General features: G+C 42.7%; 1 protein-coding gene across 1 annotated transcript in view; it reads right to left on the bottom strand.

Moving 5' to 3' along the window:
* cacna1db (calcium channel, voltage-dependent, L type, alpha 1D subunit, b) overlaps positions 1 to 23,982 on the bottom strand; it is a 529,322-nt gene that overhangs the window by 43,054 nt on the left and 462,286 nt on the right. The window contains exons 43-44 of the mRNA XM_067998737.1: positions 5,803 to 5,919; positions 2,557 to 2,924 (exon numbers count right to left, since the gene is read on the bottom strand). Of these exons, the coding sequence (XP_067854838.1) occupies positions 2,557 to 2,924; positions 5,803 to 5,919 (485 nt within the window). The remainder of the gene's footprint in view (positions 1 to 2,556; positions 2,925 to 5,802; positions 5,920 to 23,982) is intronic.

Here is a 23,982-nt window from a genome sequence, read left to right as displayed (position 1 = left end):
CAAGCCTGGATGTTGACCAGGTCTTGCTACATGCGAGCACAGACTGCTTCACTATCTGAGGGGTTTATGTGGTGCATCCCCCGTGGCTTCAGCAGAGGTAGAGGCAGGCTGTTCGGATCCCTGCTCTGACTGCTGATATGCTGTTGGCTAACGACCTCTGGGTTTTGGAGACCTTGAGGGCCCGGCCAAAGTCTGCTCCACCTGCACCTGTGCAGGGGCAGACTCGGCCATCGGGAGACAATAACTGGCTGGGAGGGGGGGAGGGGGCAATGGGTGAGAAATGTGAGCGCTCTGAGTGGAGTTCCCACTTCCATGTCCCCTTTCACCATCATGCCTCTCCTGGGCTAGGGTCACACCACTCCTACCACTCTGATGGGGAGGAGCTTGGTGCAGATCAGTGACACATTGTAAGGCCACAGATAAGGTATCTGTCATCCTGCTTAAGGCAGAAGACATCTCCTGCACAGCCGTGGTCATGGTCTGCATAGACTCATTTGAGATCCGTGCTTGAAGCTCCATGGAGGCAGCCACACTATCCAAGGCAGACATTCTCACAATTACCTACAATACCAATCCACTACTGTTGCAGCTGGACTCCTCATCCTCTCCACTGTTATGAAGAGTGTGCGTGGCACTTCTGCCAGTACCTCGCAAAGTTGCTGCTGTACCTTTATCATCCTCCTTCTCAACAATGGCCCCTTGGGTTCAGCAACTGTGTCCGGCTGAGCAGAGCCTGGAGAGGACTGTGTCCCCTGATGCAGACTCTCCACAGCTGTCCCTGCCACTAGTATCTGCTCATGCTCACTTGTGAATTGTGAATCACCAGATGAAAACCCAACTAACTGTCAAACAGGTCCCACCAAAGTGTGAGTATTTGAGCTGGTGCACGGCTGTACGGTCCTGTGACGGTGCACCCTTAGAAGGAATGAGCTCCTCTGAGGAATCGTCACTAGGCATGTCCACAGACTGTTACTCTACGCGTGATGGCCCTGGAAGACAAAGGAAATGGATATGAATTAGTCCTGGCAAAGTAACAATCTTGACAATCATCATACTCAGGCTTCTCATAGTTCAGTTATTGATGAAATAAAGTTAGCATGTGTGTCAGAGATATTTTTAATTCTATCACCAGACATCTGCGAGTTCCCAGTCTCTCCATCTCCGACTGACAGGGGCATAGATGTGCCATTAATCTCCATGGCCTCCTCCTCTGCATCTATGAGCTGCACAATTTGTGGAGGGCCACATCCAGTCCTCTCCCTCTCCCTTGCATTTTGCGCTCTCTTCTCCTGCAAGGGGTGAAATAATAGACCTGTGAGTGACTGACGATCATGTATTCACCCAATGGATCCAGTGCATTGGGTGTGGGTTAATATCAGACAGGATTGGGGTGAGTGGCAGAGGTGGATGGATAAAAGGGGAGGTGAGGAAATGCATGGAAAGTGAAGAATGGGTGCTGTTGAAACTTAAGTGGGTGTGAGGAATGACGTGGTGGAGTACGTTTGGCAAGACAGAGTGAGGGTGAGGAAAGTTGTACACCACAGAACGTAGGTAAATCAGCAACTGTACTCACTTTTCCTGACCTGGTTAGGTCACTAAACCTTTTCCTGCACTGCATCCAAGACCAGGACACAATGCTCCTGCTGCTCACCTCCAACCACGCCTTCTTGGTGAGAGCATATTCATATTCACTAACTCTCACTGTCTCCTTCCAAAACCTCATAGTGCCTCCAAATTCAATTTTTGCATTGGCCCTTTAAATAGTTGATTTGAGATTGTGTCATGCGGGCTTGCATCACGCCCGCTGTCGCAGCTTGGAGACGCGAAACCCGGAAGGAAAAATTTAATTAGGCAATCAAGTTAAAATTGGACATTCTGACCCGCTAAATTTTCTTCCGGGTTTCATGCACACAATTCCATCCCCCTCTTCGGAACCTGCCTTTGCGTTAATATCGGGGTCTAGATGTCTGGAGCACTCTACAGATAAATTTACTAAATAAACAAGGCTGAAGGTAGTTTCTATTCCAACTTATTCTTACGGTAAAGCATTAGGAAATCTGCTAAGACTAAATTCCATTTAAGATCGAGCATTTTTCTGATAAATACAAATTTTCCCTTAGTTGGTTTTACTGCGATAATCATTGAAATCCCCATGTTAATGCACCACAAAACTGATGATGGAACTCCTGTACTCTTTGGATTCATTATATTTAGCCGGATTAGTCTAGTGTAATCAATTAGAGAAATGGCATGTTCATTATTTGGAATTCACATCTTTGCAACTTTTCTCATATCATGAAATAAATTTCCTTAACAAAAAAGACGTCTTTTTTTGTTCATCTTGACACGTATATGAAGAATCCTGAGCATATTTATTTAGAACAGAGAAGGAATTTAGACTTCCTTTCTTTTTCTCTCATTTCATTTTAGCAGCTGCTTTTATTTTAGTTGCTGAATATTAGTTGTCCCTGCATATTGATCTATTAACAATGAACTTGTTTTAATAAAAAAACTAATTGCTTTCTTTACAGAAAAAAAACTATTAAAAATTCTTACCTTCTGCTGCTTGACTTTCTTGGTTTTTCAATGCACGGCGTGTGGGAGTTGCAATTTTTTCCAGTGGCATGCTCATGATTTAAGGAGCCTGGGTGCTTTCCATTTGCAACTTTGGACACATTGGCATTATTAAGATTGGCATTAGTGGAGTTTGGTGATACCTTTCCTGCAAAATTATGGTTAAGTTGGTTGTGGGATATAGAATTTTCAAGGTTGGAAGAAGATGGGGATTTGTCAGAGTCAGCTATTGGTGGAGTTGAGGACCGTTTAACCTGCAGGGGCCGTTGTGTGGCATTTGTTTGCTGGGTGAAATTCCTTTCTTCTCCGGACACATGGTTGACATGGTTGCCAAAAAGGCCACCACTTCTCTGCAAAATAGCAAAAGAAAAAGAATCAAAATTAAGTTCCATAAGAATTATTAAAATCCACTGTTAATCTGTGGTATCCCATTATTTCTATAGTGACTGTCATAAGAGCATAAAATAAAACAAAGAAAATCTGGATTTTAACGAAGAGATTGGGCCTGAGATTCCAGGGCTCTGTTCCACTGCTGGAAGTGTGACAGAGCGGGACTTCCGGCTGCCAGTCCAAAGTAACCCTGACCCTTTCCTCAAATCTGGAGTCATGGTCTCAGGGTCATTTGCATGAGGGCGCATTTGTGGTGTATCGAGGCATCTGCCCTCATTTTTGTGGGGGGGGGGGGGGGTGGAGGTCAGGAATTTCAAAGTGGCACTTTGCTGTTTCAGTCAAAGATTGCACACATTCAAAATTGCTATGCTGATGTAGTTGTGGTTTCTATTTCAGCCAGGATCCAGTCCTGGCATGCAAGCACATCTAGCCCCATGCAGGTATACGTAGTGTTGAAGGCACTGGAGGCAGAACTGATGGAATTTTGCATGGAAAACTTCATCCCACCAGTCTCGCCTCTTCTGGGGAGAGGGTGGATGCAAGAAGCATCTCATATAATTTTCAGTGGAATTTGGCTGCATAAAAAAAGGACTGGAAACGTGACGGAACCAGGTTCTGCCTCAAATTCAATTCCGATTATGCTGTCCCTGCACCACCTGCCCCCCCCCCAACCTCCCAGGCCCAGAAATTTCAGGCATGGGGTTAGAATTGAGAGCCTTGTTATTAGCAGTGGGTCGGTTAATAAAAGTTCACATTGCACTAATACAGATAAGTATCTATTGGTTCTTGATGCTAATACAAAGGGCATCAATGAGGTAAAAACAAAATTAACAGTAACAGACATGTACTGCTATGAGGGATGAGTGACTCAGAAGCAGTGCAAGCTTGAGTGAATTTGTATGGATTCCTTTCACATGCAGAATGGATGCTTACTCAAAAGCTAATTGTATGATATAAGATATATTTAATTACATTTTATTTTCTTATTTGTTGCAGAATGTTAATGAAAGTAACTAAGAGCAAATGCCAACCGAAAATTTCCTATTGCTTTATTTCATCCATCTGTGTCACACTATTTGGTGAGTATAAATAACAGCTTCATTGTGCATCGTGGTATTGTGATATCATGATGACATGGCGTACACTGGATTTTGGGGCACTGTATCAGTTCTGGATGTTGACATTAGAGATGGCACAATGCTACTCCATTGTCAGACCACCATTTTAAGTGGGTCTGAGTGGAATTTAACAACCATTTGAGGTGGATCCCACTGGTGCTGACACAGTCAAAGCCATGTATTAATAATTTATTGCCATACCAGTTTACCTTTTCATTCCATTTCATTATCTTTGTCACCTTAGTCTGTTGACCCTAATTCTCTCGTCTTTTAAATTATGTTGTAGGACTCTACAGCAGTGAGTTTAGAATATTTTCATTCTTTATCTTTAAATATATTTGAAGAGCTCTTTAAGTGTAAATAACTGTAATGTGTGTTAAACCAAATAGACTGATAAGCTGATCAAAGGAGAAAATTGTTTAGATCAGTATTTTCCATTGCTTTTGATACACAGATTTTTCCAAACTGGATACTGAAAGAGTATTTTATGATTTGCCATGACACTAAAAAAAATCCCTGCAACTTGGATGATAGTTTGCGTTACAACAGCAAACCAAATTGATACGGGTTGATCACTTCGGTACAAGCTATGTTGGAAGGCAGCACTACAGCTAATCAAAAGAAAAGTGGTATTGTTGAGCCAAATGGCCCCTTCTTGTTTCTAAATTTTCCTGTGTTAGAAATGATAGAACTAACAAATTAAATATCTACTTCCAAGTGAATTCCTGATTTAATATGTAAGTTATTTATCACTGTTACAGGGATACCCATGGCAAGGGATGCTTAGCATTTAGTCATTTCAGCTTTCATTAATGTCCTTTCTATAAGTAACCTGCCTACATGAGTAAAGCATAAGTGGGTAGAAATTCTCCTCGGGCAGTTTCGTAAAACGGGCACTAGCGCATTGGCTGTCAGTTATATGCCCCGCTCGCTATTCAGTAACGTTGCCTTCAATGGCGTATAATGGGTGACCAATACAATGCTGCCCAAGAGGGATTTCTACCTCATTGGCTAATGTTGGCTTAGTTTTGTTAGCCGGGATAAACTAACTGCACTCAATTTGGATTTCTGTCTTCCTCTGGTACTCAAAGCAGCATAGTGCACGTGCAGGCATGTATGTTGTACGTAATACACTGTGTATGTGCCAGTGCATGCACACTGGTACCCTGAGTTTCAAAGTAAGCTAGAACACTCACTATATATAGCCAGAAGCATTATTCCGACTTACCAGTATGTCAAGAATCAACATGTAGTGCAAGCTTTACACCGGCAAATGGTGGCTGCAATATGCATCATAATCTTGTGATGTCATGATATCGTGGTGTACATTGGATTTTAGGGCATTATGTCAGACCTGGATGTTATAGTACTATACCACGACCAGACCACCACTTAAGGTGGGTCTCAGCGGTGCTTATCTGGTCAAAGCCACCTTGAGCACAAATGCAATATGAAAATCATAAAATAAATGAACAGAAGGAGCTAGTTCCAAGCCAACTGATCTTTTGATTTATGTATCTGTATGTAAATTAAGATAATCCAAGAGTTTTACTCTTCTACAAGGAGAATTTCCATGTTCAGATGTTTCCTTCACAGAAAAGTTGGCTCAAGTATTCATTCAGGTAAAATACTCTGAGCCATCATAACAGTCATTAGGTGATTTGTGTAACTGAATGTTACTTGAAAAAAAATAGGAGTTACTAAAGTGGTGTTAACTTACTCTGTATATATCCTCATCCTCTTCTTGAGTCCCCTCTATAATATCCTCTTCCTGTAGATCACATGAAATTGCTCTACGAATTTCTGGTCCAATGTCATGTAGAGTTCTAAGCCCAGCCTATAAAATAAAATACATTATCTAGTAATGTCACTTCATATTGATATCCCATATTCTCTTCTAGTGACATGACTCCTTTCACTGAGAAGGTGGGTAGGGGAACTGCTTCCGGGCTTGTGCTAATGTTATTTTTCAGCCAACCAGAGAAGGTACATGATAGTGGAATGGGTTCAGTTCCCTCTCCCTTCCCACAGGGAAACATCCTGCACCTCCTCCTGACGGCTCAGCACATATGGGAAACTGTAGGCTTGAATTGACATCCTTTCACTTTGAGGCACAACTTGTTGACGCAATAGGTTACTACATCAAGGTTGTCCAACCTTTGGAGCAGAAGGCTAGATCCATATGCCACAATCCGTGCGTGAGCTGCGTACAATTGTACAAAATGCAAGCATCCCATACACAAAAAAAATCCAAATCCCCCATACCCAAAACCTGAAATTTTCCCTGCAAAAATTGGCTATGGTTTTTTCTTAAGTTTCTGGAAGAATTTACTTCTGTTGTTTTATCCACGATGTTTCTGTTTTCAGACTGTGGGCAAAACTGTGAATTCTCTACCAACAGTGTGTCAGCCAGTGAAAAGGGAACAACACTATTAGTTGTGAACTGCAACTAGGAAGCAGTGAAATAGCACTGGCTCGGCAAAACTAGTGGATTACTCACCTAATTGCTGTAGATTTGGGCATTACTGAATCATAAAAAACAGTTTGAAAGGCCAAGAACAGCAAGCCCTTCTTAGGAAGCGAAGGCACACAATTTAAGGGGCTGGTGGCCAGCTCCCCCTCTGAAGGCCTTGTTGTATCAGGCATGGGAGAAGGCAGCTTAAAACAGGAAATACCAGCCAGCCACCCAAGATATGGCTGACATACAATGCACAGCTAAGGAAGGTCTTGGGCCAGCTAAATGTCAGCAAACTGACAGTGAAACACTGGACTCCATCCACAAAGGAATCACTTGGAAGGAATGGTAGGTAAGGTGTCATACACTGAAACAAAGCACATACACTAAGTGGGAGACTGTGGCAAATTATATTTACGTTATTCAATAACCTTTATGCACTTGATTTGTACATTCTGCTGAGAATGTCATTATGCTGATGACACCCAGCTCTACCTCACCACCTCCTCCCTCAACCCTTCCACTGCTTCTGTGTTGTCAGACTGACATCCAGTTCTGGATGAGCCAAATCTCCTTCAGTTAAACATTGGGAAGACTGTAGCCGTTGTCTTCAGTACCCGCCACAAACTCAGTTCCCCAGCTACCAATTCCATCCTACTTCCTGACCACTATCTCTGGCTGAACCTACAATGGGCCTTGGGCCTCATTAATATTATTTGGGAGAGCTGCCGGCGCCTGTCACCTCCACAGGCAGCTCATCCATTTTAAGAATGTCGGCCTGCTTGCCTCACCAGCAGCAGCCCAAAGATAAGTCCCAGGAGGTGGAGTGGGAAAGTTGGGGGGCGGGGTTGATTGATCTAGAGGGCTGTGGAGTCGAAGGAGCACTCCTGCACCTCCTGGCCGCATAGGAACGATTTTTCAATTCATTTTTTATAAACTTACCGGCTGCTCGAAGAATCTTGAAGGCTCAGTCCCTGCTTCGCTCAATGTAATCAAATTTCCCAGTAGAGGTTTAAAACAGGCGTGGGGCCCCTCATTTACATGTATTAGGGGCCTAACGCCTGTTTTAGGTGGTGAGACAGCTGGCCCAAATTGGCCCTCTTCAAACCAGCGAGCTGCCTCTGGATGCATGATTGATATCCGCAGCTTGCTGGAAAAATACTGATGAGGCTGAGCCTTAGGCCTCCAGCTTTTGGCAGGCGCTCCCAGTGTGCTGAGCATTCTGCGCCCGAAAACGGGCCTCTGTTTTGGGGGGGGGGGGGGGGGGAATTAGACCATGATGGCCTGTTGTTTTGGGTGAAGGACGGGGGCAAAAAGCACTATTTTCCTGGTGCATCTGGCAAGTGTGCTCCCAGCTCGATTTGTGCCTTGTGCTGGGACACAGAGGTTGGGGAGGGGCAGGATTTCCTCGTCAGTGCTAAAAATTGCAGGTTCAGCACCTTAAAGCTGTACCTGCACTTCCTTGTCTGGAGGAAGCACTTCCCTTGTTTATGTATTGCTGGAAATGAGCCAAAAGTCTAACAATTCCCAGAGGGGAAGGGAGAGCAGTTTCCTTTAGCGCGAGAGCCCTGGAAGTGATGTAAGGGAGATTCTAGAAAGGTTGCGTCTAATTTTTGCATAAGACGGGCATCCTATTCAGCAAGCTGCCGTGCAGACAGTCTGTGGAGAGATGGCTGAGCAGATCAATACTGTTTCTGCGACTAATAAAACATTCTCCCAGATGTGCAAAAAAATTCAGCACCCTCAAGAAGTTTGCCATGGTGAGTCCTGTACTTCTCTCTTTGTAGTAGTGTGCAATTGTATACTTGTAATATACAAACAGACTTTCCCCTCAAACATTCTTATCTTTATGCACCCAATTTGCTCACTTTACTCTAAGCACAAAGTACCCCATATTCATTCAACATATCTTTCACCTTCCCAGAAGCCCTTTCATTGATGGTGAGTAGGGCAGTTAAAGGCACCCCCTGTATTCATTTGCATGCTGGCTATTCTTGTACTCTTGTTTAGGGAGGCACAGTGGCCAATTGTCTAACTCTTGCAAACCTCAGGAAACAGTCAACATTTCATTCATATCTTATAATTCCAGCTCTAGGAATCCCAGAAAAGAAGGGAGAGGCTGAAAACTGGAGGGGGTCTTCCCAAACCTCCAGATGTTGACACACTTCAAAAAATTCACTGGACATATGGGGCCGCCACTCTGTGGTTTCCATTGGAGAGAGGCAAAAGAAAGAACTTGCATTTATATGGCGCCTTTCACAGCTTCAGGACGTCCCAAAGTGCTTTCCAGCCAATTAAGTACTTTTGAAGTGTAGTCATTGTTGTAATGTAGGAAATGTGGCAGCCAATTTGCGTACAGCAAGGTCCCACAAACAGCAACAAGAGAATAACTAGATAATCTGTTTTAGTGATGTTGGTTGAAGGATGAATATCGGCCAGGACACCGGAGAGAACTCTCCCTGCTCTTCTTCGAAATAGTGTCATGGGACCTTTTACATCCACCTGAGAGGGCAGATGGGGCCTCAGTTTAACATCTCATCCAAAAGAGAGCCCTCAGACAGTGCAGCACTCCCTCAGTACTGCACTGGACTGTCAGCCTAGATTTTATGTTCAAGTCTCTGAAGTGGTACATGAACCCACATCCTCTGACTCAGAGGCGCCACAGCTGACACCACAGTTAGGTGATCTGCAGGATAATATCCATTCTGCTTACTTTGTCTTCCATTAGGACTGTTTCGATCCCTACATATTTTGTCAATAGCCAAATATTCATTTTGGGCACTGGTAAAAAATATGCTCCAAGGAATGTCTTTCAGATCTAAATTGATGATTTTTCTTTGTACTTCCTTGGGGCTGCCTGAGAAGCAGTAGCTCACAGGGCCAGAGGCAGAGAACCCATCCACTTCACCCCACACTAACACTTACTCCACCTGCCGCTCCAGAAGTAGATACTGAGTTAGAGCTAGAGTGGGGGTCACAGAGTGAAAACACACAGAATGACTGAAGAGGAGGAAGTGCAGGAGGCAGCAGAGCAGCAGCCTGAAGAAGACTGGAAGGCCAGCTCCAGGAAGCTTTCAAATGATGAGTTCTAGGATTGATGTCATCTAAGGTCTGCCTATAAAAGAAGGTTGTTTTCTGAGCAGCATCAATTCATTGAGTCTGTTATGGTTCAGGATTGCTGGGGGTTTCTTGGTTTAAGCTACATTCTAGTTTTGATATGAAGTTTTGGGCTGATAAGTGTCAGGTAATATTCATGCCACACAAGTGCCAGGCAATGATCATCTCCAACAAGAAAGTCTAACCACCTCCCCTTGACATTCAATGGCATTACCATCGCTGAATTTCCCCACTATCAACATCCTTAGGGACGCCATTGACTGGAAACTCAACTGGACCAGCCACATAAATGCCATGGCTACTAGAGCAGGTCAGAGGCTGGGTATTCTACAGTGAGTGGCTCATCTCCTGTCTCACCAAAGCCTCTCATCTATAAGGTACAGTCCACTAGATAGACAGCCCATCGACCACCTTAAACATCCACTCCCTCAAACACTGTTGCATCGTGGCTACAGTGTATACTATCTACAGGATTCACTGCAGCAACTTGCCATGGCTTCTTTGGTTGCACCTCCCAAACCCGCAACCTCCACCACCTAGAAGAACAAGGGCAGCAGGTGCATGGGAACACCATTGAGGCACTGTAATTCGGATGAGACGTTAAACTAAGGCCCTGTTCAGGTGGACGTAAAAGATCCCATGGCACTATTTTTAAGAAGAGCCGGGGAGTTCTCTCCATTGTCCTGGCCAATATTTATCCCTCAACAAACATCACCAAAAAAAAGATTATCTGGTCATTATCATATTGCTGTTAGTGGGACTTTGCTGTGCGCAAATTGGCTGCCATGTATCCTACATTACAATAGTGACCATGCTTCAAAAAGTACTTAATTGGCTGTAAAACGCTTTGGGATGTACTGAGGTCATGAAAGGTGCTATATAAATGCAAGTTCTTTCTTTTTAGTTTATCACCTCCAAGTTCCCCTTCGTGTCACACACCATCGCGACTTGGATATATATCAGCGTTCCTTCATGGTCGCTGGGTCAAAATCCTGGAACTCCCTACCGAACAGCATTGTGGGAGTACCTTCACACATAGACTGCAGCAGTTCAAGTAGGAGACTCACTACCACCTTCTCAAGGGCAATTGGGGATGGGAAATAAATGCTGGCCTTGTATGCGACACCGATATCCCGAGAATGAATTAAAAAAGTCAAATTCAAGATTCTAAGATTTTAATGCATAAAATGGCAGCACCATTTTTTAACAGAGAATAATTATGGAGCTATTTGAACAACAGTTGTTCGAATCGCTCCATACTAGTTGTCTTATTAGATTCTGTTGAAAAGAATGCACCAATCATTGAAACTGTTTATCAGGTCAAGCCAAATAGATAAGCTGTTAACACATTCAGATAATTCCAGCATGTGTTCACTCATGGTATGTTGAAATCTCTGGATTGTCTGCAAGCTCAGGGGAGGGGGGGCACGGTTTCTAGCAGACGTCCATATTTGGTAGGCTGGTGCCAGTTTAAATAGCAGCTCTATCGACCAACCATTGGACAAGGGAGGGGTCAGAAGATGAGCCCCCTGACTTTCTGGGACACAGGATAAAAGAAAGCAAGAGACACATGGGCTCGATCAGTCCTGTTAGGGAAGGGACCCCGGCCCAGAGTGGGACAACTCGCTCATCTTAAGCTCAGAGCTAGTCAGAACCAGAAGGCTGACTAGGAAAAGTCAGGCTAGTCCACTATCATTGAATGGTGTAGTGTAAGTTTATTATCTTTCTCACAAGGAGGAATGTGAGTGAAGTAAATGAACTTTGATTATAACTGTCACTCTGTACAGACTGTATTTGCTGTCTGTAAAATAAAACGGCTTAATGATTTGTATCTGGCCTCATCTCACTAAAATAGTTTCAGCCCACCTACTGAAGGAGTGGAGAAGTGCACATGTAAAAGACAATGGAGTATAAATTCATTGGTTCCCGGTTTCAGGTGCAAAGGCGGCCGCAATGCACGCATGAAGCCGGCCTGAAATTGGGCCTCAGCCTCATTTATATTAATTGAGCGAACTGCTGGTGCCTGTCGCTCTTCCACAGGCAGCTCAACCATTTGAAGAAATTAATTTCGGGCCACTTGCCTCTCCGGCAGCGGCCCGAAGGTAAGTCTCGGGTGGGGCAATGTGCAACGGCAATGGGGGTGGGAGTGATCGGTATACAGTGGAGTCGGGGAAGCACTCCTGCTCCTCCTGGCTCCACAACAATGATCTTTTTGTATCTTCATAAAAATCACTTATCTTTTGGTGGCAGTTGCCCAATGACCGCTTAAGAATCCTGAGCAGACGACTTCGAGTATCGTCGAGGGGCCAAAAACACCTGAAAAATCACCCGACCCAATATCAGGTCAGGCGGGTGCAACGAGATCCAATTTCTATCCCACAGTATCCAGTTCAGATCACACGAGTATTCTGTTATTATATCCCTGGGTTATGTTATTGTATAATTAGATTGGGCCGTACGGCACACTCCTATGCACATGAGCCTGCATTGACCCTGCCACTGAACTCAAGAGAATATCTAAATGATAACCCAAATTTGCAAAAGAACTTTGAGATTGTGCAAAGAATACTGCAGAGAATGATGGTTAGTATGGTAGTCCACCACCTGCATCGATGCAGTCATTTTTGACCACATGACAGAACTACAGTCTACCTCAGAGTGCATGGCATCTCTAGGGCCATTTGCAGGGCAGCTGCATTACAGCTGCGGGCTACTTCAGCAACACCATAACTGATAATATGGAGACCTTGAGCTTCAATCTCTGTCAGTCTGTTCTTCATGGAGTTCCCCACGCTGCAGGATCATCCGGACTGAACCTTAATGCAGTGCTTCTGTGACCTTTCAGCAGCTATGCTGTCTGTCCCCACACTGGCGGCCAAATGTGCTGATGCAGTGCCCAGCAGCGGGGGCACAGCAGGAGGAGGCAGAGATAAGGGAGGGTCACAGAATGTCTCATCATCCTGGCCATCCAGCCACCTCACTCAAAGGACTGAACCTGAGCTAGAAGATGAGCAGACACAGCAGCATAAATGGCACCTGAAGTTGGAAGGACTTCTGCTGACCCTGCCAAAGGAGGAAACGAGCAATCTGCTTGGTGAAAGGCAGCAACCAACCAAATCATCCCTTCTCCCACTAGAGTAGCACACAGGAGCGCTAAATTTGGTAGTATGCAATAGTCAATATCCAATGTCGCTAAGGAAAGAAAAAAGACAACACAAGAAGCACCATAAATTGGGCATACTTGCAAAGGATATCGGTGCTGGTATTTCCTTAGAGGGTCACCACCCTTTATGCTGAATCATGTGCCTGGCACTGCACCCACAGTGAGTGAGGGATAGTGGGTGCTCACTATATTGTGATGGTGTGTCAGTTCAGGGATTAATCTTTGTCTGATTTCATGAGCATGTTACTGCTCAAAGGGCATTTCCCCCTGGTCTGGCTCAACTATAAATGTTTCCTGAGCCTTCTCCTGCCTCTGCTACAAAATTTGGACTCTTTTAACTGTGAAATTATGAAGCATACAGGAGATCACAATAATTTTTGGAGACTTTTGCAGGGCTGTATAGCAGGACTGATCCAGACAATGGAACCTTTGCTCAATTTGGACCCTGGTGGCAGAATGAGTCTCATTCTATTTTCTTTAGGCTGCTGTGTGTGGGTCGCAGACAGGTGTCAGTAATCATGGCTCCAGCGGTATCCTTGGTCTCCCAGAAACCATCCATCGAGGGCTATCGAGCCCTGAAAAATGGTAGTGCTGTGGGTTGTTGTAGGATGAAGGAGTCATGGCTGCTGCCTGAGTGCCTGGCATCTGCAGGACCAAAGTGGTTACAGACACTCTGGATGTTTATTGAGTGGAACTCCATCCTGTTCCACATGCACGCTGACAACACCCAGCTCTAACTTAAATTGTTATAATCAAATGTCATTGTCATGTATACAGTACATAGTTAACCTTAGAAAAAGATCCACCAAAAGATTTAAGTTGCACAGAAGTAGAAGATTAAAAGGCAAAGAACCCTCAGTTTCAAAAGCAAGAAATTTCAGCAAAAAGGATAATGTTTTATGTAAGTAAAATGTTGTATGCATTTGCTGATTTGATTAATAACTTACATGTATAGTTAATCAGCCTTGGGCAGAAACTATTAAATGTTGGTGCTCAAAGAGACTTGGGTGTCCTTGTACAAGAAACACAAAAAGTTAGTATGCAGGTACAGCCGGCAATTAGGAAAGCAAATGGCATGTTGGCCTTCATTGCAAGGGGATTGGAGTACAAGAGTAAGGAAGTCTTACTACAGTTGTACGGGGCTTTAGTGAGACTTCACCTGGAGTGCTGCGTACAGTTTTGGTCTCCTTATCTAAGGAAGGATACACTTGCCTTGCAGGCGGTGCAACAAAGGTTCACTAGATTAATTCCTGGGATGAGAGGGTTGTCCTATAAAGAGCAGTTGAGTAGAATGGGCCGATACTCGCTGGAGTTTAGAAGAATGAGAGGTGATCTCATTGAAACATATAACATTATGAGGGGGCTTGACAGGGTAGATGCTGAGTGATTGTTTCCGCTGGCTAGAGAGTCTAGGACTAGGGGGCATAGTCGCAGGATATTCAAGATGGCCATTCAAGACTGAGATGAGGAGGAATTTCTTCACGCAGAGGGTTGTGAATCTTTGGAATTCTCTACCCCAGAGGGCTGTTGATGCTGAGTCGTTGAATATATTCAAGGCTGAGATGGATAGATTTTTGGACTCTGGGAGAATCAAGGGATATGGGGATCGGGCGGGAAAGTGGAGTTGAGGTTGAAGATTGGCCATGATCTTATTGAATGGCGGAGCAGGCTCAAGGGACCGTATGGCCTACTCCTGCTCCTATTTCTTATGTTCTTATGGGCTACTTGATCTACTCAGACATTTCTGAATTTACCTGATTTGGATCGGTTTGGATTTTGCATTACATCCAATGACAAAGGTTCAAAGCTGGAATCTTTTCATCATTATAAGTTCAGCTTCAGACTATTTAAGCAAATGTTGCATTTTTAAAACTGACACTTGAAATGTCCCTTCCTTCAGGTACTCGAGTTTAACACTGGAAAAATATCAATATTATGGTTACTTTCCATTCACTATTAACAAGGTGAACATAGAGACAGTCTCCATCCCACATTAGCTAATTCATGCAGCTTGTCTTAAGGAACATTTATATTTAGCTGTTTTGGTGATTTCAGTCAGTAGATCAAATTATAAACATGAACCTTATAACAATACATTAATTTATTAATATATATATATAAAATAATAAATAAGCATTTCTTTAGAATTTTATTATTTATTTATTAAACTTGCCATAGGGAAGGTTCATGTTTTTTGTTGTGTTGGCAAACTTACGAAATACTACAATGTTCTCCATTATACATAGACGTTTAGAAATATATTAACAATTACAATCTGAAAGCCACTTGAGATCTGCTCAACATTTGGACATTTGGAATGATTGTTTACAACAGTAATTAAACAGTAGGTTTGAACTTGTGCTCATAAAACTTTATATGTTCCCTGAGTCCTCAAATCTAAAAGCCACATGACTTGAAGCTATTCATTGATCTGTACTTTGCACATAACCCTTGGATTCCCTCCCATTATCTCCAATGACCTGGTTACCGTAAAGATTATCCTAGCATCACAGTTCATTCATTACCAGATCTCTCACGGTGTTGCTCACAATGTCAGAGGATACAAAATTTATAACAAGAATGTATGGTTTGTAACATACAATACATTAATAGGGATTTACAGTCACTATAGTCAAATTGTCAAATTAATAAGTCAAATTTGTATTTTTATTGCATGGTATTCTGCAATTTTTACCAGCATTTTGGGGATTGAATTCTACAATTCTGTTCTTTTTCTGTGAAAACAACAGTGGCCTTGATCATAAGTTGTTTGAGCCATAATTTAATTTTTAATCTCTTATCTTTATAAAGAGGATACAGAAGAAGGTGGCAGGCAATATGTAGCAGTTTGGAGGTAGATATGAGAGTTCCACTCTTACCTGTCCAGTCGTAGCCGGAGAATCTCCTGCAATGGCTTCTCTTCCTGCCCCCACACCGTTACCTCTCCAAGGATCCATCCTTGGCCTCCTTCTATTTCTCATATACATGCTGCCTCTCAGCAACGTCATCCTAAGACATGAGTTGGGCTTCCACACATATACTGACAACACCCAGCTCTACCTCACCAACAGTTCTCTTGACCCCTCCACTGCCTTTGAGTTGTCCGACATTCAGTCCTAGATTTGCCACAATTTCCTCCAATTAAACATTGGGAAGACTGAAGCCATTGTCTTCGGCCTATGTCACAAAATCTGTTCCCTCGCTGCCGATTTCATCCCCTTTCCTAGCCACTATCTCAGACTGAACCAGACTGTTTACAACCTCAGCGTCCTATTTGACCTTGAGCTGAGCTTTAACCTCATCTCAAAGAATCATAGAAGTTTACAACATGGAAACAGGCCCTTCGGCCCAACATGTCCATGTCGCCCAGTTTATACCACTAAGCTTGTCCCAATTGCCTGCACTTGGCCCATATCCCTCTATACCCATCTTACCCATGTAACTGTCCAAATGCTTTTTAAAAGACAAAATTGTACCCGCCTCTACTACTGCCTCTGGCAGCTCGTTCCAGACACTCACCACCCTTTGAGTGAAAAAATTGCCCCTCTGGACCCTTTTGTATCTCTCCCCTCTCACCTTAAATCTATGCCCCCTCGTTATAGACTCCCCTACCTTTGGGAAAAGATTTTGACTATCTACCTTATCTATGCCCCTCATTATTTTATAGACTTCTATAAGATCACCCCCAAACCTCCTACTCTCCAGGGAAAAAAGTCTCAGTCTATCCAACCTCTCCCTATAAGTCAAACCATCAAGTCCCGGTAGCATGCTAGTAAATCTTTTCTGCACTCTTTCTAGTTTAATAATATCCTTTCTATAATAGGGTGACCAGAACTGTACACTGTATTCCAAGTGTGGCCTCACTAATGTCTTGTACAACTTCAACAAGACATCCCAACTCATGTATTCAATGTTCTGACCAATGAAACCAAGCATGCTGAATGCCTTCTTCACCACCCTATCCACCTGTGACTCCACTTTCAAGGAGCTATGAACCTGTACTCCTAGATCTCTTTGTTCTATAACTCTCCCCAACGCCCTACCATTAACGGAGTAGGTCCTGGCCCGATTCGATCTACCAAAATGCATCACCTCACATTTATCTAAATTAAACTCCATCTGCCATTCATCGGCCCACTGGCCCAATTTATCAAGATCCCGTTGCAATCCTAGATAACCTTCTTCACTGTCCACAATGCCACCAATCTTGGTGTCATCTGCAAACTTACTAACCATGCCTCCTAAATTCTCATCCAAATCATTAATATAAATAACAAATAACAGCGGAACCAGCACCGATCCCTGAGGCACACCGCTGGTCACAGGCCTCCAGTTTGAAAAACAACCCTCTACAACCACCCTCTGTCTTCTGTCGTCAATCCAATTTTGTATCCAATTGGCTACCTCATCTTGGATCCCGTGAGATTTAACCTTATCTCCTCCATCACCAAGACCGCCTACTTCCACTTCTGTAATATCACTCGTCTCTGCTCCTGCCTCAGCTTTCTACTGCTGAAACCTTCATCCATTCTTTTGTTACCTCTAAATTAGACTGTTCCAATGCTCTCCTGGCCGGCTTCCCATCTTCCACCCTCCATAAACTTGAGCTCATCCAAAACTCTGCTGCCCATATCCTAACTCGTACCAAATCTTGCTCACCCATCATCCCTGTGCTCGCTGACCTACAATGATTCCCGGTCCACCAATGCCTCAATTTTAAAACTCTGATCCTCATGTTCAAATCCCTCCATGACCTCACCCCTCCCTATCTCTGTAACCTCAAGCTCTACAACACTCCACGAATTCTGCGTTCCTCCAATTCTAGTCTATTCTGCACCTCCCACTCCCTTAGCGGCCATGCCTTCAGCTGTTTAGGCCCCAACCTCTGAAATTCTCTCCCTAAAAGCTCTCCGTCTCACCACCTCCTTTGGCCCTCCTTAAAACCTTCCTCTTTAACTAGGCTTTAGTCACCCATTCTAATTTCTCCTTCTTTGGCTCAGTGTCAATTTTTGTCTGATTATGCTCCTGTAAAGTGCCTTGGGACGTTTTCCTATATTAAAGGCACAATATAAATGCAAGTTGTAATTGTGGATGGATTTAGCAGTAGAGAGGGATAGGAGTAGTAGCAGTTTTAGGGACAGTTGTAGGGTATGGTAGAACTGTGGAGGTATGACCTGGGGTTTGGCAGCTCTGGAGGTGAAATGTGGTCTTTGGTTTACTGGACAATGCCAAGGTTCTGATGGTAGTAGAGAAGGTCCCAGATTTGGGCAGCTGTGGGAAAGGGCACTGGAAATGTGGTCTCCAGATGTGTAGCATTGGGGTGGTGGTTACAGAAGGTAGCAGCATTGGCTGCTGGGTTAATTGAAATTTTCAAGATGGACATCAATAGATTTTTGTTAGGTAAGGGCATCAAGGGATATGGGTAAATGGAGTTGAGGTACAGATCAACCATGACCTGATTATTGAATGGCGGAACAGGCTCCGGGGGTTGTATGGCCTATTTCTGTTACGATGTTCTTAGAGACAGGGTACTGCTGGTGGAAGACTGACGGGGTTCTAGGGTGTGTTGAAAACTGGAGGATATCAGAGTCTGGTAGCCCTCGAAGGCTTCTGGAATCTGGCAACTGTAGGAAGGATCCTGGGGTATAGCAGGCATGGGGAGGGAGGATCTGAAGGTCTAGGAGCTTTTGGGCGAAGAGACCGGCATCTGCCAGGACTGGGGATGTTGGGTCCTGGGGTGTGGCAGTATTGGGGGATGATGGGGTACGGAGCAGTGGACTGCCGGGTGTATCAGAAGTGTGGGGGTGTTCATGTATTACGGGGATGGGTTATTAAGGTGTGTTAACACTGGGGAAGGGATGCTGGGTATGGTCATGGTGGATGAGAGCACTGGGAGAAGGAATTCCTGGGTCAGGTTGAGTGGTAAAGTATTGGAAAGGATGGATCTTGGTATTTAATCAGTGGGGAGAGAGGTTCTAAATTTTGGGAGCATGGTGGGGGGAGTATGTGGTATGTAAGTATTGTGAGAGAGCTCCAAGGATGTAGGAGCACTGGAAAGAGAGTTCCAGATTGAGGAAGTACTGGGAGGGAGACACTGAGGTCTGATAGCACTAGGAGTGGGATGCCGGGATCTGTGAGTAAGAAAGAAAGAGCTACATTTATATAGCGCCTTTCAAGAATAGGTCAACCAGGGAAGGAATGAAGTTGGATAAGTTACAAGGAGAGAGCTGCCACTGGAGTTAGGCTTTCTGACCCATGACAGAGCTGGGAATTGAGGCTGGGAGGACCAAGGCTCCAGTTGATCAGATAATCCACTCAACCAATCCATGGTGAATATCTACTAGGACCACAGTTGGGAGGACCAAGGTTGGGAGTGAGTCACAAGCCAGAATCAGCCAATCAGAGGTAAGTAGAAGAAATAGCATTTAAAATTGTATTTTTTAGGGTGAAAATCAGGTGTAATGGAAACAGGGATTATGGTTACAGGAAGTACGTGTATATGAAAAACTTTAAATTTATCATAGATATAGCTATTATATAAAATTATGATATCAGCTGCCAATAATTAACAGCTGTTATTTTACTGCGAGTTGGATAATGTGGTATAAAATACAATGTGAAAAAGCTCACATGGTCGATCAGCCTTATATAAAATAATACTAAACTGAGATCTTTCTAATGAGCAAAGAATGAATTTATTTTTTTCTTTCCCAGAGAGAATCAGAACCTGGTAATAATTTGCATCTATCAGGACACCGCCATGCATGCGCCAATATTAGGATTACATATGCATGGACTTAACTGTAGTATATTATTAAAGAAAAGAAAATATGCACTGGTCGTACTTTTTTTTTATGTAGAATGTTGCTTAAGATGCAGTTGAAACTCAAGAGTGTGGTTATATCCTGTGCTTCACAATCATCTTTATGCTATGATAGTTTCCACACAACTGGTGTAATATCATTGGTCTGATACAAAGCCTTGTGATGCCATTAATACTTAGCAACACACCACAGTAATAGCTCACATATATTACAACTCATCACATCACTGAATCGCATTGGATACTGCTCTGCATAACCAAGTCTCACAGTAAACCATAAATTTTGTAAGTTAAAAATGAGACACTAGAATATAAAATATATGACATTTCTTAGCACTTTCAAAGCATCAATTCATTTGTAAACATTGAACTCTATCTTACATAAACCCTGAGACTTTGGGCCAGATTTTAACTCCCGGTGGGAATCATGCGGGCAGGGGCCCAGGCGGGCAGGAAACCATTTGGCCCTCTGTAGTGTGAGGCCTAGGAAATTTGATCCCCTGGGCCTCATCTACATGGCCCATGTAAGCCTTCCACCTGAATCCAGCGGGAAGCGGGCGGGAGCGAGTTTCCAGGAGGCATGAGGCTGCCGCTATGGACCTGATGAAACGGTCCTCGGCAGTCTGGTAAGTGGTTAGGAGGGGGGTTTGGAGGAGGAGGGAAGCCCCGGACAGGGAAGGCCCAAAGTTTCCTTGTGGATCCTGGAGAAGCACTCCTGCTCCCCCTGGCCCACAAAGAAACCAACAAAAAATTAAATTTACAAACCTTTATGGACCTCTTCTGGCCACGCTCCTGATTGTCACTAGATTGGCATGGCGGGGGAAAGCACAGCAGCTTCCCCCTGCAGGCCTCAGGTTAATATTACAGTTGAACCCCAATGATGTAATCGGGGCCGGATCTGTATATTTAAAGCCGGACCTTGCTGCCTTCTGCCGGGTGACCTGCCCGACTGCTCAAAAGAGCAGGTTAAAATTCCAACCAGCAGGATCGTAGTAGGTAAGTTGTTGTGGCGATTTTAACTGCCTGCCCACCCAGTTTCCACCAGGTGGGCAAGGTTAAAATCTGCTCTTTTCTCTGGAATGATTCTTGCTACTTGTTCAAATTCACCCTCTGCTGCCTCCAACAGTAAAATCTAATAATAAAAATACACATGTACTTGAAATACCAAAAGTGCTGACTGACTTTTCCCAACAATTGTCTGATATAAATTAAGACAAGCATTTTTCATGATTGGTAACCAACATACACAACGATTCCTTTTTTGTTCGGGCATATATGATAGTGCTGGCAGGGTAAAGCAATGCAACTCAATTGAGTATGTACTTTTGAAGCTACAGAAATACTCAAACAATGTTAAATAAATTAACCAGTATAGATTCTGCTACATTATTACATTGTCACTATGAGGCCAATACCCCAAGTTGGTGTTTTTAAAAGCCTCTACTTATATCCCATTTCAAAGCTTCTAAACACAGAAGCCCTGAAATGGAGAACACCCACTGCAATTTAAATGAACAACTTTATCAGTCAATGATCAATACAAGTGAGACCTAATATTTTCTTTCAGTAATAAGACATGCACATTCTAAAATAAACAACTGAACAATCCTTTATAAACTAGACATTGTATCAAATATAATCTGCTCTGAAATAAATTTGATAAAGTTAACCTTTTGAGGACTACTACTGTAACACCTTAAGATACATAACACAAACAGTCAGCGTTTGTTGTTCTACTCCATTCTGCTTTATCTGTGTAATATTCGGCATTTACATTTTACAAATTGCTATTCTTCCATTTGTCGAGTTACAACAAACCGTGTTCCAAGGTGCAAAGTAATTGTAGTACTCAAAGAGTTAAAGTAGCTTTTGTTTCACAGAGTACCCAAAAGAAAATTGCTAACCAACAATTGAATCATATTTTCTATTGCTGAAATTGTCACATATTGCATCCACATTTTGTTAAAAAATAGCATCATCCACATTTAAATAATTTTCTGTCTATTATAGCACAATTGTTTACTCAATTGACAAAGGATCTGAAATGGTTGAACATACAGGTCTAAATTATTTGTTTTTAATTGATATTGTAATTTCTAAACGTGTTCCAATGACACTTATTATAAGCTTTTCAAACACTGAAATTGAGTTCATGATGCAAATTTGTTCCGTGCATGAGCAAAAGCCAGTACTAATAATTAGGTTTCTGAAATGTGTGCATGTTGTTTGTGTATCTAGCCCTATGCTTCAACGAACTGTTCAATGACATTAAAAAAAGACAGCAAAGCTAAATATCTTCCATGCTTACAATAAACAATTAATAAAACATTTAAAGCACCTACACTGTAGCAGTGCACATATGAAACATAGTAATCCAGACTCAATTCCGCAGAACTGCTCTTCACAGCAGACCCCATTTCAGTTTGTGTTGAAAGCAAACAGCTGAACACACTGCACTGTGCACATCTGAACTGAAGCACTTTGTCAAATCCAGGCTTCATTTACAGTGATGCAGTACACATTGTGCACAGGCTCAAACTCAATTAGACTGAACCAAGTGACCTGCTCATGCTAACCCTAAGCGTACTTTGCATGCAGCCCACAGTGGCGGTGGGGGTGGACAGGGTTCTTATTATGTTATTGTCCTGGTTATCTCCTAATTTTCACACAAATGTCATATTTAGCAGACATGATCATACCCATAAGAAATTATTGTATTTTGTGATGAATAATCTAATTTTTACAGGATTTTCATGTATTATTTTGTTCAGTAAGTTAGCATAATTTGTGAGTTGGTCTATAACAATAATTTAATTAAAATGCAAGCTTAATGTTCCAAAGAGCTGCTGCTTTCATTAATGTTGAAGAATACAGAGGTATGTTGACTTTTGTCAGGATTTGTGTTAGATTCAACTGTGTATCTAGTAGAAATAAGTGAGGCAATACTTATTACAATTTTTAATAATACATCCTACAGATTATGATTATGTTCCAATCATTAAAAGATCCTGAACATTTTAACTCAGTGTGTGTTTTCCCTTTCTTATGCTCTGATTATGGCTGTTTATTTTCTTCAGCACAGGAAAATTTTTAATTTACAATTAGACAGTTTAGACATCCATCTTCTGATCCAGACCCTACTAAATTTGATAGGAAATGCACCACAAACATATTATGATTAAAAATACTAGAATAGAACTATGATGGACAAGCTATCAGCACAGCTGAAATCCTTTTATTCAGATTTTAATTTTTGGGTCGGATATTAGACCACTGTCAAGGTCTGGTTTAGCAGATTACACTGGTTTATGATAATTTCCTGCAGCAAACCAAGGCATGCAGGATTATAGACAATTTAGATTGCAATATATAAATTGCAATTAATATAATTTATATTTGAATAAAATACTATGTTTAGAAGTGTTAAAAAGAGTAGGTAATCAGTTTTTTCTAAATTTCTAATGTGTTTGGAAGATAAAAGTTTTTGCTAATACTGCTGAAGGGCAGTTCAAGTATTATAAAGCATAGTTATCCCCATGATTTTAGTGCAGTGGGAATATTTGTCGATGTTGGAGATGCAGGGCCTGAAAACCCACAATCCCGCTTGAGCACTAGAATTATGGTGGAGTGGGACTTCCGACCACTGGTGACCAATGAGCCTGACTCCGTTGGATTTCCCTGGGGTTGGCACTTTGCATAATATTGTCAGGACCCCACGCCAGTATCAGCACTGCCTGGGTGCTCACTAGATGAAAGGAGTAAACGAAATGCAGAGCTGGCCAACCACTTGTGGGGAAAACTGGCAGGTCAAGCTAAAGAATTAAATTAAAAGAAGAATGTGGCCTCTTTTCATCAAGGTCACTGATATGCTATGTTCACCTCTTGGGGATCGAACGAGAATTTCTCAACATTTTTAATGCTGTCAGAAAGTGAGTGCTCCTTCCCGTGCTCTCAGGACATTAAAAATTAGCCACTCAGAAAATGGAGCTCTACACATGTGTCCAGGCACACATGCATAGAATTATTTTGTTGTTAAACTCAGTGGAACCTACAACGATGTACAGTGGTTTATGTGGCTAGTATTACTTGTATCTGCTGACTGAGCACCGTGCTATACAGATAGTGGTCTCAGACTGATTGGTAATTGTTGTATAATCACACCCTCATGTCAGCTGGTACAAGTGTAACTTAATAAGTTATTTTGATTGTAACATTCATATAGTTCGAATTTTGAAAATTTCATAAGAAAAAAAAATCAGTTATCACTGTGTCTAATTTAGATTTTAATTTCCTTATATCAGCTGTGCTGTATGGAGGTTGATGAACAAAAGCCAGGCATATA

The sequence above is a fragment of the Heptranchias perlo genome, chromosome 17 (genome assembly GCF_035084215.1).
Source record: "Heptranchias perlo isolate sHepPer1 chromosome 17, sHepPer1.hap1, whole genome shotgun sequence".
NCBI lineage: Eukaryota > Metazoa > Chordata > Chondrichthyes > Hexanchiformes > Hexanchidae > Heptranchias > Heptranchias perlo.
This window is presented reverse-complemented; position numbering and strand designations above follow the sequence as displayed.